The following is a 14,095-nucleotide window of genomic DNA, read 5'->3' as shown; positions in this document are numbered from 1 at the left end:
TTCTTTGTTTCTGTTTTTGGTTTCGTAAATCCTAGTAAGGAAATATTCTCGGAATTGGACGAAATCAACGCCCGGGGGCCTATTTTTCCACGAAGCTTCCAGAAGTCCGAAGACGAAGCGAAGTGGGGCCACAGTGGTGCCCAAACCCTAGGGCGGCGCGGCCCCCCCGGCCGCGCCGGCCTATGGTGTGGGGCCCCTGTGCCCCCCGACTTGCCCTTCCGCCTACTTAAAGCCTCCGTGACGAAACCCCCGGTGCGAGAGCCACGATACGGAAAACCTTCCAGAGACGCCGCCAACGCCGATCCCATCTCGGGGGATCCAGGAGATCGCCTCCGGCACCCTGCCGGAGAGGGGAATCATCTCTCGGAGGACTCTACGCCGCCATGGTCGCCTCCGGTGTGATGTGTGAGTAGTCTACCCCTGGACTATGGGTCCATAGCAGTAGCTAGATGGTTGTCTTCTCCCCATTGTGCTTCATTGTCGGATCTTGTGAGCTGCCTAACATGATCAAGATCATCTATCTGTAATTCTATATGTTGCGTTTGTTGGGATCCGATGAATAGAGAATACTTGTTATGTTGATTATCAAAGTTATATCTATGTGTTGTTTATGATCTTGCATGCTCTCCGTTACTAGTAGATGCTCTGGCCAAGTAGATGCTTGTAACTCCAAGAGGGAGTATTTATGCTCGATAATGGGTTCATGCCTGCATTGACACCGGGACAAGTGATGTAAAGTTCTATGGTTGTGTTGTGTCATTGCCACTAGGGATAAAACATTGATGCTATGTCTAAGGATGTAGTTGTTGATTACATTACGCACCATACTTAATGCAATTGTCTGTTGCTTTGCAACTTAATACTGGAGGGGGTTCGGATGATAACCTGAAGGTGGACTTTTTAGGCATAGATGCAGTTGGATGGCGGTCTATGTACTTTGTCGTAATGCCCAATTAAATCTCACTATACTCATCATGATATGTATGTGCATGGTCATGCTCTCTTTATTTGTCAATTGCCCAACTGTAATTTGTTCACCCAACATGCTGTTTATCTTATGGGAGAGACACCTCTAGTGAACTGTGGACCCCGGTCCAATTCTCTTTATCAAATACAATCTCTTTGCAATACTTGTTCTCATCGTTTTCGCAAACAATCATCTTCCACACAATACGGTTAATCCTTTGTTACAGCAAGCCGGTGAGATTGACAACCTCACTGTTTCGTTGGGGCAAAGTACTTTGGTTGTGTTGTGCAGGTTCCACGTTGGCGCCGGAATCCCTGGTGTTGCGCCGCACTACATCCCGCCGCCATCAACCTTCAACGTGCTTCTTGGCTCCTCCTGGTTCGATAAACCTTGGTTTCTTTCTGAGGGAAAACTTGCTGCTGTGCGCATCATACCTTCCTCTTGGGGTTCCCAACGAACGTGTGAGTTACACGCCATCATTAACACGGGTATTACGGCACAAGAATCACTGGACGACATTTGTTGTTTAATCCTAGATGGATATAAACCCTTGCAATGGAACCTCCACCATATCAACACAATCCATGGTTCCATTGCCCACCACATAGTCATATTCATAGTTATGAAAATAGTGGTTTTGGTTTTTATGCAATAGTGATAAACATAGTACTTTGCAAGTAATTTGGTAAAAATACTCGAATGACATGAGCAAGTGATGAACTTGCCTGAACACTGCAAAGTGTTGCAGTTGGATGGTGTGGACTGACCCTTGTCCTCTGTTTCTGAAAAATAGCATCATTGTCCGATAAGGGCAATGGTTAAAGAAGCATTGATGCATGATTCCAGTTTTAGGGTTTGTTCCCCCCTTCCGATGTTTTATCAATTCATGTGAGAGGTTAATACTAAGAATAATTTAGGGATACTCTGTTTAGGGTAAAATACAACCTTGAAATGTTGTCAAGGTGTTTTTAAAGTCCAAAAGCATTAATGGACTTATTTTCGTTATTGAAAATATAAGGTGTGATTTAAATGATTATTATAATCATCAAGTTAAGACTTATTCTTAGTTGTCTTCAAAAATTCCCTTTGATATTTTATTCAGGTAGAGAATTTTATGCTGATCAGTTTTCATATTTTTAATTATTTTTTTAGAGCAATATTCTATTTTATAAAATTCTTTGAAATTCTCACTTAATTGGTTATTTTGGAAATGTCCAAAATGCCCTCGGGCCCACCTGTCAGGGTGAACCCGAGTGCGTTGGGCTCAACCCCGTTGGCCTGGTCCGGCCCACTCGGTCGCCCTCACTTCCTCCTCTCTCTCCCTCGCGAACCCTAATCCCCGAGCTCTGGCGATCCCTGCGTCGCCGCTGTGCTCGCTGAATTGTTCCGGCCATCTCCGGCCGCCCCCGCCGGCGAGATCAGTCGCAAAAGAACGGCCGCTCGATGGCGCGCCCATTGATCCGCGTCGATCCGTGTTTCGCCGCCGCCATCGTTCGCCCCCAACGCATCTGCGACACGGCCGTGGTGTGCCGTGACGATCTCGTCGCCGCCGGTGCGCCTGGTGCTATGGCTCGGCCGTAGGCCTCGCCGTGCCTGCGCTGGAGCTTCCGCGCTTCGGCGACCGCCTGGCTTGGCCATGGCTTGGCGCTGCCGTGGCCAGGCTGTGCCGCCGTACCGCCATGGTGAAGCCGTGGCGCTGCTCCAGGTTAGTGCGCCTCCATCTTATCCCTTTCTTCCTCCTCCTCTGTGCCATGCTCTAGTTACTGGCCTGCCTCTCCTCATGGAGATGCTGGCACTGCCGTGATGCTGTTGCTGTGCTTTGCTAGCTTGCGTGTATGCTGCGATGCTGTGCTGCTACCCTGGATCCTACTCTACTGCTCTCTTTCATGCCCTGCTGTTAGCGATGTAAATGATACGGATAATTTCCGGTCCGAATCCGCATCCGTATCCGTTTTTGAGGATATGGTATGCATTTTTAGAAATCCGCCGGATATGGATACGGATGCGGATAGTGATCAAGAGGATATCCGGCGGATATGGTAGAGGATATGGTATTGATACTATCCGACGGATACGGATTATCCGCCATTTTTTGCGGATTATCCGAGGTCCACAAAGAGGATAATCCGAGAAAATTAGCCCAACGCTAAATATTTAGACAATATAGTTAGTTCATCGGCCAAAATATGTATGCTATTAGGACGCAATTTGCTTTTTTGTACGAATACGTGTGTACATTTAACTATAGTCTATAATTACAAACTTATTTTACGTAAGAAAACATACTTCTATTTTTTATGTGTATATTTTCTTAATAATCCGCTTCCGATCCGAGTCCGGTCCGAATCCGCTCCATATCCGTAATCCGATATAATCCGTATCCGAATCCGCATCCGACCATTATCCGCTCCGATCCGAATCCGTTACAAAAATATGGTAAAGGATATGGTAAGAGCAATATCCGATCCGATCCGATCCGTTTACATCCCTACCTGCTGTTACTTGCTATCTACCCTGGCTTGCAGTAACTGTGCATCCATGCTGTTGTGCATGCTATTAATCCTATAGCTGCTTGCCATTCTTGCTAGATTCTTGCTCTGTGCTTTTGTTCATGTTATTATGCTTGCCAGACACTCAAGTGTGTTCATTTCAATTGCTATGGCTTGATTACAGTGTGCAATTCTTGCATATTTGCAAGTGCCAGAACAATTGTGGCTGATTATGGTGCTCAAATTTATGATTATGCTCAATTGAGCATTACTGTGGGCTTAACAGTGTTATTCAGTAATGAATTGATGTGTGCCTTGCTTGTGTAACATGATCCAGTGGTTCATCAATCAGTTGATGTGCTACTGGATACAATCATGAATTAATTATGTGATTATCTGTGATATAACTGTTGCTTAACTGTGGCTATTTATATGGTTCATGTATTGATGCCAGAATTGATTCTAGCATGCCTTAATAGGCTCTAGCAAGCTTCTGATGATCTTGAGATCATCAGTTGCTTGTAAAAGTTGTTGTGCTCCATCTTGTGCCTTACTAGTGCTCAATTTGAGATGTGTGTGGGTCACAAACAAGTGCTGGTGTGTGCTGTTGTTGGCTCAAGTAGTTGCTGTTGCTTGCAGTGATCCATTGGATCAACTGCAAATGTCTGTCTCTTTGGTTGCTTGTGGATTTCAATTATCTATCTAGTTTGGCTTGATCATATGGATAATTGATGTGAACTGCTCTGCAGTTATGATCATTTTATTGAGTTTGGTAGGGCTAGATGGATGCCAACACTTGGTTGTGTACCCTAGCCCTCCTTTTGAATCCTACAGGGTGATGATATCTGTGCATGGCTTCTCTGTGAGGATTGGTTAAGTGGTTGAGGTGGCCTTGACAGCAATTCTTTGCTGTTAAGGTAGCTCCCACCCTTGTTGGCTAGCTGTGGCTTGATGAATACATCACTAGACAATCCCTTGTTGGATTTCCAGTGAGCTTTACTGTTGACAAACAAACATAGACACAATCTGTCTATCTGTCTGATGGCTAGCTGGGCTTTAGGTGCTAGGTGATTTTTGGTTGAACAGATAGAGTCATTCCTTGATGGATTTCTCTGGTTAAACCACTGGTTTGGTTAACCAGTGTTCCCTTGGTGATTTCCTGTTTGATTCATCCATGTTTGCTTGCACCAACTGACACAATTGCCAGATGATGACACAAACAGGGTATTCTACCCTTCTGTGCTCCTGTGATGCATAGTATGCTTATTTATGAGCAAAACCATGGTTTGCTCATGTTTATTTGGTATACCTCACTCCAGCTCCTAGAAATGGGTGTTGGTGTAGAGGATTTGCTTCTGGTTGGATTTATGAGCTTGCCCTGCTCCTCCTGGCTTGCTGGTGATGCTTGATTAACTTTTGGTGATTCTGGAATAGGTGAGACAGCTCTGGCTGTTCACCTGTTCTTGGTGTTCTTGAGATGTTCTTGCTATCTGGTGACTTACTCTGCTGCTTGTCGATGAATGAAGCTAGGGTTTACTGTGTAAAAGGTTTTATACCTCCCTGCTTTGTTTCCCTGGTCGACAACAAGGCATGTCACTACTTGGTGACTCTCCCTGTGTGTGTTGCTGTTGTGCATGCACACTGCCTGGTGAGCTGTGTGTGTGTGTGTGCCTGATGCTTTGCACTTGGCTGAGAGTGGATCAGCTCGGCAGAGCTTGGTATTATCCACCATTTCCATTTCTTTCTAACCTGCCAAGTGGCTATGCCACTTGGCATAACTTGTATTTGTTGTGATTTATGCAGGGATCAAGATGATGATCAAATGGACATGAAGATCATCAAGTCCAAGACTAAATGAAGATTAATTTGTAGTGTTTAGGATAGAATCTGACATTGTACTTTTCTTTTATTTTCTTTTTCTACTTTGCCAATTTTTGTAATGTGTTGTATTATTTCTTTATTTCAATTTGGAATATTGTAAAGACAATGTATCTTGTGTGATAATCAATAAAGCTCAAGGTTTTCTCTAATGAGCTTTACTTATTATTTGTATTCTTTAGTTTGTGTATTATTTATAATTGTTTATTGAATTATCTCAAGTTTGAATTATGAGATATCTATTTGATGTTTGAATTTGAAATTCAAAATCAACTTTAGGTTTGAGTTCAATCATGCAACTTAATTTTGAATTCAATCATGCAACTTAAGTTTGTGATGCAATATCCCTTCTCTCTTCTCCAAAACCCTAGTTTAGTTGAATAAGAGCAAGTTTGTCGCACTCTCGAAACCCTAACCCTGTAAGGTGTCGAGAGAGAAACTTGTCCCCCTTCGATGCAGTTTTGTTTTAAAAGCGCGAAATTTCCCCAGAATTTCCGATGCAATGCACATCCCTTTCTAAAATCTACCCCTCGATCGTCTCTAAACCTGGGACATTACAGCCTGGCCAACCGCGACTAAAGCTCCTCCCGTCCACCAGCTGGCCACCGAGCGCGCTAGGCCCAGGTCTTTAGTCGCGGTTCGCCTCCCGAACCGCGACTAAAGACCCCTTTAATCACGGTTCCTATATTTTAGGGACTAATGAGGTTGGATGGAAGCCTCTTTTTCTACTAGTGGCAGAGCTCCTGCCGGTTGCTAAAAAAAATAGTATGCTCGCTTCGTCCACCGCACCGTACGTGGACGGAGCCAAGCTAGCGCTTGACGATCAGGTCTTGTGCTACGTGATACGTATCATTTTTATTTGTTTGTTTGTTTGTCTCGATTTGGACACGGATGGATGAGCTGGTAGTAGAGGACTTGTGTAGTGGCTGTAGCGCGACTACATACGTGCCGCACACATTCTATCGCCAAACGCCCACACATCCGGGTCGGGGCTTGCAACACGGCTCGACCGATCGATCCAAACGACAAGGTAGCTAGGTCTAGTAGCTGACGGGCATTAGGGTGTTAATTAAGTGGGATTCCACTTAAGTCTCACTTGTAATGCATTTTATTTTTTATAAAAGTATAAATTTTGACACTAGAATTTAAACTAGAAAAGTTAAAATACACTATAAGTGAAATCCCACCTTGACACCCTAGCGGGCAACGGGGAGCTGGAGGGTCTGAGACTCTGAGCCGGTGACCTTAATTAGCCTTACCATCTCCTCCCTTTGTTTCTAAAAGGATGTGTCACCTTTCATGAACATAGGGAGTATTTTTTCCGTTATTAATTCGCACCACAGGAAAAGGTGCATTAGTTTATGGCACACGAAAATCGTATATTTAGAATTTAAAAAATTAAGGCAATTGATGCAGCAGCCACGTGGGTACAAAGTATGAAACTTAAATGTTTGCCAAGTCCTATTCGGAAAAAAAAAAAAACTGCACGCATCACATCGTTTTTCGACAATGGATGTTTTAAACGGTAGACCAGCGGGCGCCACTAGAACTGCATTTTCCGCCATTGCCAGTTGCCAGTTTGCCACTATATATGTGAGCACCGGGGTTGAGGACTGCCCTGTCAATCTCTCCAGAGAAATTTGAGACTCGCAAGGGAGAAACAGAGGCCCGGCAGCGAGATGGAGACGGATATGCGGCTGTTCGCGACGGAGAGTATCGGGGGCAGGGCGGTGTACCGGCTCCACGCCGTCACGGTGGCCGCCGGTATACTCCTGGTGCTCTACTACCGGGCCACCCACGTGCCGGCCGGCGGCGAGGGCAGGGCGGCGTGGCTGGGCATGCTCGCGGCCGAGCTCTGGTACTCGGCGTACTGGGTCATCACGCAGTCCGTGCGCTGGAGCCCCGTCAGCCGCCGCCCCTTCAGGGACAGGCTCGCCGCCAGGTTCGTTTGTCCATCTCATGCTTAGGTTAACCGACGTGCGATTGCGACGTACGGCTGCTGTATGAGATAGTACCATGCAGCTACCTTGCTAGCCAGCTAGGGAGGCAGAGTTACTTGACCTTCCATGCGTCTCAGAACCCTTCTCCGACCGATCCTTCGCCTGAAGAGATCACCTGCACCCTCCCTTTGCCTGTCGTCCATGTCTTTAACCGGCAACATAGTTAGCAACACGGCAGCGGTCAGCTGCCAATACGGCACCCTCCCTTTGCCTCTCAAGTCCTATTTTTTCAACATCTGTCATAGCAAAGCCCTTTGTTTTGAAAATTTCAAAAATCACATTTCGAAAATTCTAAAAATCATGAAAAGCTCCTGGATGTAGCCACCAAAGTAAACTACAAGCGCAGATTTCTTTGTATTGCAGGCTACACAAAAATAACGAAAATATGGATTTCAGCAGTGCATGTTTTCAAATCTCTAAAGTTTGTTAGATTTTATTATTTTTGTGTAGTCTATAGAATACGAAGAATTTTACACGCTTGTAATATAGATCATTGGCTACACCCTTGAAACTTCAAGATGAGGTTTTCGAAAGCTCAAAGTAAAGTGTTACATGTAGCGGGCGATTTGCCCGAGCTCTATAGTGATTTTTTATCCAGGAATATGCACTAACTGGCTGTTGTGCCACCATGGTCCATGGCACTGCGAGTTCACCAGTTGCGCACGGCCCGTATAGTCGGACACATCCAAATCCAACATAATTATATATACCGACACGACATCCACCTGAATATGACATGTCCTCCATTTTCTAGTATATTTGGGATCACGATTCAAGAATATAGCTGGTTTAATTGGTGGGGACCTAATTTGGATGGATTTAGATTAGAAGCATTTTACAAATCATGCACGAGGGTACAGTTGGTGAGATAGCTAGGTACGTAGGGGACTTGCTTTCCGATAGACAAAAAAAAGATTATAACTCCTGGCTAGTAGTACAAGAAGAGAAACACACTGGCGCATATGGTACAACCAAACCGAAAATTTCCACACGGCAAATTTCCTTTTGGTTATTTCTATGTGTATTTGTTTTTCGATAAAAAACATATATTAATATCGCGGAGATACCAATTACACCCAGCTCCGCAACAACATCATACCCTAATGGTATAAAGGATGCACATAGCCAAAAAGAGAAAACAATTACAAAAAAGAAAGGTCCCGCTATAGAGATCCATAACTTGAAACAACAACAACACTAACACCATCAAGACAACACCAAAAGATCAGCTTCGCCATAAGCGACGCCTCCAAGAAGGAAACAGTGCACAAACGTATCGTCGGGATCATAGATCTTAGGTTTCACTTTAAAGAAAATCATCTCTCTCAAAACAATGCATTCAACAAGAACATTGCCAGACATAACCAATTAAGGCCAGACCTTGGACTTCCACCCTGAAAGATAAGACTCTTAACTTCTCCTATGCAGTCGCCCCCACATAGCAGCTGCTGTTTCAAGTCACGAAGCACCAAACCAATTCCACCTCCCCACCAAGATCCGACCATCATATAGCTATTCCACCGATCTTGGCTTGATGACCTTCTCCGCTAGCACCATGGAAAGAAAACGAACTCCATGATATTAACAGCCAGCAGAGCTTGGAAGCGCTCCCTCTGAAACCAAACGGTCAGATAAAAAACATGGATGCGCACAATCGAAACCACCCAATCGAGCAATCTTCAGGCATTTATCGCTCAATGAATTTTGCCGGCAGGGCCTTTTCGAAACCCGACAATTCACCCAGACTGGTGGGAAAAAGCATCCAACAGATCTTCAAACTTGGTGCGAGAAAAATCCTAGAACCACCACCTTTATTCTTCGACGCGGACGAAATGGCCCCCACGCCGCCATCCGCCGCCCGACGATGATGAAGGAGGTTCAGAAATCGATCATCGCCTCGCTAAGTCGTCACCGCCAAGCCCATGGCGGCCGCAGAGAAGAAGACTCGACAGCAGTTGCGTACCCCGGCCAGGAATCCAGCGGCGCTACCCATGGTCGCCCGAACGACACGGCCAAGGCCGTCCTCGCAGCAGGCCATAGAAGGCAAAGCAGCGACCAGGCCCTGTAGCCCCAGATTGTACCCGTGCCGCCACCAGTTCACCGTGCCACCGTCGTCCAACCGCCGGCATCTAGCACCAAGGCCAGCCCCGTGCGCCCCTGCGCCAAGACGATGCAGGGAAGGACCCGCCCCGACGCTGACAGCCGCCGCGCCCCTGACAGTCTCCACCGCCGCGGCCACCCGAGGCATCTTCGCCGGGTCAAGCCTTGGGCTTGGCGGCGTGCCCGCCCGTGGCCGCCGCGCGCCCGCCCGTGGCCGCCGCTGCCGCCTGCAGCTCCCCTGCGCCGGGAAACGCGAGGGGAAGATCTTGGAGGCGGAGAAGAAACCGCCCCGCCACCACCATCCTTGAGGCGCGCCCGGCTTCGCCGGCGCCCCCTCCGGCGGCGGCGATGCGGGGGAGTGGGAGGGGGGTCCTTGGGGGTGCTAGGTTAGGGTGCGCTAGGTTAGGGGGCGCTATGTGTATTTGTTGGTGACGAAGATGTTCTTAAACACAAAATCAATCATGTGAAAACGATGGAGTGGATAGTGACGCCTAGAGCAAGTTAAAAATATCAGTGGGGTCATCATACATCACAAGAAAGAATTGACATCATGTCGTCACCCATGGACATTTTCTAAGAGCACCGGAAGAAAGCTTTGGTGTCAGCTGACACCGATGGTTCTACCCTGGCTCCGCCATGACCTATTTAACTTGCATAATTATCTTCCTGTTAGAGTGCAATGTCAATGTTAGCAAGTCAGGAGTATGACTATATGGCGCATACTACCCAGCAGGTCAACATCAACGAAGAGCGCGACGAAGAATTTATATTTCAGTATGTCGATTGATTTTGTAGAAGCTCAGGGACTTACACAGATGCACATGATCCCATCGTCAAAATAGTGAAACACGCATTGTCGACCTGTAATAGGATTATAATTTATAAATGAACCAGTCTATCAGATCCAACTTGGAGAAGGGCAGTTTCTGATGGATGTTTTCTTGTGAACCAGTCTAAATCTAAGGATCGCTCTTTTAAAGAGTAAGCCCATTATACAACCTCAACCCTTGCTGACTGGAACGAACCCTCAACCCACAAACCAGGCACTTTACCTAACTGTCAAAACTGAATAAAACAACAGGGAAGAAGTTTTTACAGTTGCAGAGTTTGAATTGTAGAATGCCAACTTCTATTCTTTTTTATGAGATTGTCTTATGTTTAGACATATGCACTAACATAACATCCAAACATATATTGAACATTAACACAGTTATTATGTCATTTGGAAGGTACGGAGAAAAGCTACCCTGCGTGGATATCTTCGTATGCACTGCTGATCCACACTCAGAGCCACCAAGTCTTGTCATCTCCACCACCCTGTCGCTCATGGCATACGATTACCCAGCTGAAAAATTAAGTGTGTACCTTTCTGACGACGGAGGCTCAATACTCACTTTCTATGCTATGTGGGAGGCCTCGTCATTTGCAAAGCATTGGATACCATTTTGCAAGAGATATAACATTGAGCCTAGGTCACCAGCTGCTTACTTCTCAGATTCGGATGGGCTTCAGGATTTGTGCACTCCAAAAGAATGGTCATTTATCAAGGTAAACATGTATTCCAAACATCTTTTTGTTAACATATGTAATCAAATGGCTACTGAACAGGCATGGATTGGGAACACATGGCTAAATTATATATTAATAATCCAATATTTAGGGTGCACAACCTATTCAAAGTGCTCAAGATGTGGCATTGCAACTGATGATGTGGTTCCATTTTTTCGGCAGGACATGTATGACGAAATGACTGTGCGAATTGATACAGCTGTTATGTCAGGCAAAATTCCTGAAGAAATCAAAGAAAACCATAAGGGATTTGATGAATGGAATTTAGAAATTAGCTCAAAAGATCACCAGCCAATTGTTCAGGTAACTTTCCTAACATTCAAACTGGAGTAAATGCTTGCATGATACTTGGGTGTATGAAGTTCTAAACTTCTTTCTCTTTCTAGATACTGATAGATGGCAAGGATCAAAATGCAGTTGATAATGAAGGAAATGTACTACCAACACTTGTGTACATGGCGCGGGAGAAGAGGCCTCAACACCACCATAACTTCAAAGCTGGGGCAATGAATGCCCTGGTGCACTCACTAACCTTGCCCCGTCATATATACTAATTAGACAAGTTATTATCAACTTCATAGTTTTCATTAGCAAATATTCATATTTTATCATACTGATTCTTAGTGACATACTAGTTACACTATTCTTTTCATAATTTTACTCTGTGCTTTCTTTTCCTTCATGTAAATCATAGCATCCCAAGAGTAACCAAAACGTTACACTGTGCTTTATTTTCTTCATGTAAATCATAGCATTCCCTAATAATCCATTTCACGTCATTCCTTAATCAACCCAAATTATAATTCCTCAATTATTTAAGAGTTAAGAAAATGTATGAATTTCTATTTGTACAGCCTTCTGAAAGAAATGCCAAAAACTTTTGTTTAAAATATATCTGTTCTATTCCCGACTGTTAGATACTGGTACTGTTTATCAGGTATGTCTCTATAACAGTCTGGAAATTCCCAATAACATCTTGCAAACTAAATTTAAAAATATATCTCATTAAAGCTTGTAATGCTTTCATCAGAATGGACTTCTCTAATGTGTGTTGAATGTTCTATTAAAATGCAGATAAGGGTATCATCAGTGATAAGCAACAGCCCTATCATCATGAATGTGGACTGCGACATGTATTCCAACAACAAAGATACGATCAGAGATTCACTGTGCTTCTTCCTTGACGAAGAAATGGGTCACAAGATCGGATTTGTACAGTACCCTCAGAATTACAACAACATGACCAAGAACAATATATACGGGAACTCCCTCGAAGTCCTTAATAAGGTCAGTACTGCTCTCATGTTCTCTATAATATAAGCAATCATTATGCATGTTCTGGAACTAACATAGCTACTCAATCTAAAGGTGGAGCTGCGCGGTTTGGATAGTGTGGGTGGTCCTCTATATATTGGCACTGGGTGTTTTCACAGAAGGGAGATCCTTTGCGGCAGGAGATTCACAATAGACTACAAGGAAGACTGGAATGGGGGAATCAAGGACAAAATACAAGAAAACATAGTATATGAAATTGAAGAAAAAGCAAAGTCGTTAGCAACCTGCACATATGAAAATGACACACAGTGGGGAGATGAGATTGGGGTAAAATATGGTTGCCCAGTGGAGGATGTAATCACCGGATTGGCAATACATTGTAGAGGATGGGAGTCAGTGTGCAACAGTCCTACAAGACCAGCGTTTTTGGGCCTAGGTCCAACAACACTTGATCAGACACTCCTGCAACACAAGAGATGGAGCGAGGGTAATTTCTCGATTTTTCTTTCAAAGTACTGTCCCTTCTTGTTTGGGCATGGAAAAATAGGATTACGACATCAAATGGGATACTGTATATACGGACTATGGGCGCCCAATTCACTTGCAACACTATATTATGTTACCATCCCTTCACTAGCCCTCCTCAAAGGCACCCCACTTTTCCCAGAGGTAATGATACATAATACTATATGGCAAACCCTCGCCTCCGCTAGGTGTATTCTGTATTAAAACTAATGCAAATATTCATGTGTCGTTCAGATTACTAGTCCATGGATCGCACCCTTCATATATGTCTTCTGTGTGAAGAACATGTACAGCCTATACGAGGCATTATCATGTGGAGACACTTTGAAAGGATGGTGGAATGGACAAAGAATGTGGTTCGTGAAAAGAATAACCTCGTACCTATTTGGAGTCATTGACACCCTCCGGAAGTTGCTAGGAATCTCACAAATGACGTTTGTAATTTCATCTAAAGTAAGCGATGAAGATGCATCCAAGAGGTATGAGCAAGAAATTATGGAATTCGGGTCGCCGACTCCAGAATATGTGATCATTGCAACTATCGCGTTACTCAACCTTGTTTGCCTTGTGGGAGGGCTTCGTCACATCATGACAGGTGGGTGGAATGTACTCTTTAGTGTACTTCCCATCCAAATCTTTCTCTGTGAGATGCTAGTGATCACCAATATCCCATTCTATGAAGCAATGTTCTTCAGGAAGGACAATGGCCGAATACCATCCTCGGTAACATTAGCTTCTATTGGCTTTGTGGTGTTGGCCTTTCTGGTAGAGATTCTGGTACCAATAGTTTAGGACTCTTCAAGAGGTGTTGATGTCTAATATAAGTAGTATGTACAATTCATGGTTTTTTCTCCCCTTTGAGAGAAACTTACACGTGGATTGAGTGTATGAAACTTAGCCCGGTGTGGACTGGAGTTCGAACTACGTTTGTTGTCTGCAGCAAGTTGTAGTCATCTTGTATTCAAAATTCTGCCTTCTACAAAGATATGGTACGCCTTCGGCGTACTCTCAAAAAAGAATCTACATTTCTTTCAAAGAAAGGTTGCATAGTTTACATTAAGATGATCATGTGGCAACTCACAAAAAAGGCGCACAATTCATTAGACAACGCCTAAAAATAGGCACGCTCAATTCTCCATGCGGAACAATGCAAGGTACATATTTATGTTTTGGCGGTGAACGTAGCATCATCCATCCCCCCGGGGATGGAGTCCACAACATTTATTGGGACATCGTTTAATGACATTTTATAGTGCCGTATTTCTTTTTATCTAAACTTATTTGTGAGGGTT

General features: G+C 44.5%; 1 protein-coding gene across 1 annotated transcript; it reads left to right on the top strand.

Annotated features, from left to right (window-relative positions):
- The first annotated feature begins 6,894 nt into the window (after window positions 1-6,894).
- On the top strand, window positions 6,895-13,822 carry LOC127301984 (cellulose synthase-like protein E6). The gene is made up of 7 exons (XM_051332308.2): window positions 6,895-7,276; window positions 10,664-10,982; window positions 11,166-11,306; window positions 11,390-11,521; window positions 12,078-12,290; window positions 12,372-12,947; window positions 13,038-13,822. The coding sequence occupies exons 1-7, from the start codon at window positions 7,014-7,016 to the stop codon at window positions 13,593-13,595; spliced, it is 2,202 nt and encodes a 733-aa protein (XP_051188268.1). The 5' UTR covers window positions 6,895-7,013; the 3' UTR covers window positions 13,596-13,822.
- Window positions 13,823-14,095: the final 273 nt, after the last annotated feature.

Source organism: Lolium perenne, chromosome 5 (assembly GCF_019359855.2).
Source record: "Lolium perenne isolate Kyuss_39 chromosome 5, Kyuss_2.0, whole genome shotgun sequence".
In the NCBI taxonomy this organism is placed as follows: Eukaryota; Viridiplantae; Streptophyta; class Magnoliopsida; order Poales; family Poaceae; genus Lolium; species Lolium perenne.
The sequence above is the reverse complement of the archived record's forward strand: the minus strand, read 5'-3'. Positions and strand labels throughout refer to the sequence as shown.

Excerpts from the sequence above, each read along its gene's own strand:
- LOC127301984 (XM_051332308.2), top strand. The coding sequence starts at position 7,014 with ATGGAGACGGATATGCGGCTGTTCGCGACGGAGAGTATCGGGGGCAGG. Across the intron at positions 11,307-11,389 it reads ATCACCAGCCAATTGTTCAG|ATACTGATAGATGGCAAGGA; the intron begins GTAACTTTCCTA and ends TTCTCTTTCTAG. Across the intron at positions 12,948-13,037 it reads GCACCCCACTTTTCCCAGAG|ATTACTAGTCCATGGATCGC; the intron begins GTAATGATACAT and ends TGTGTCGTTCAG.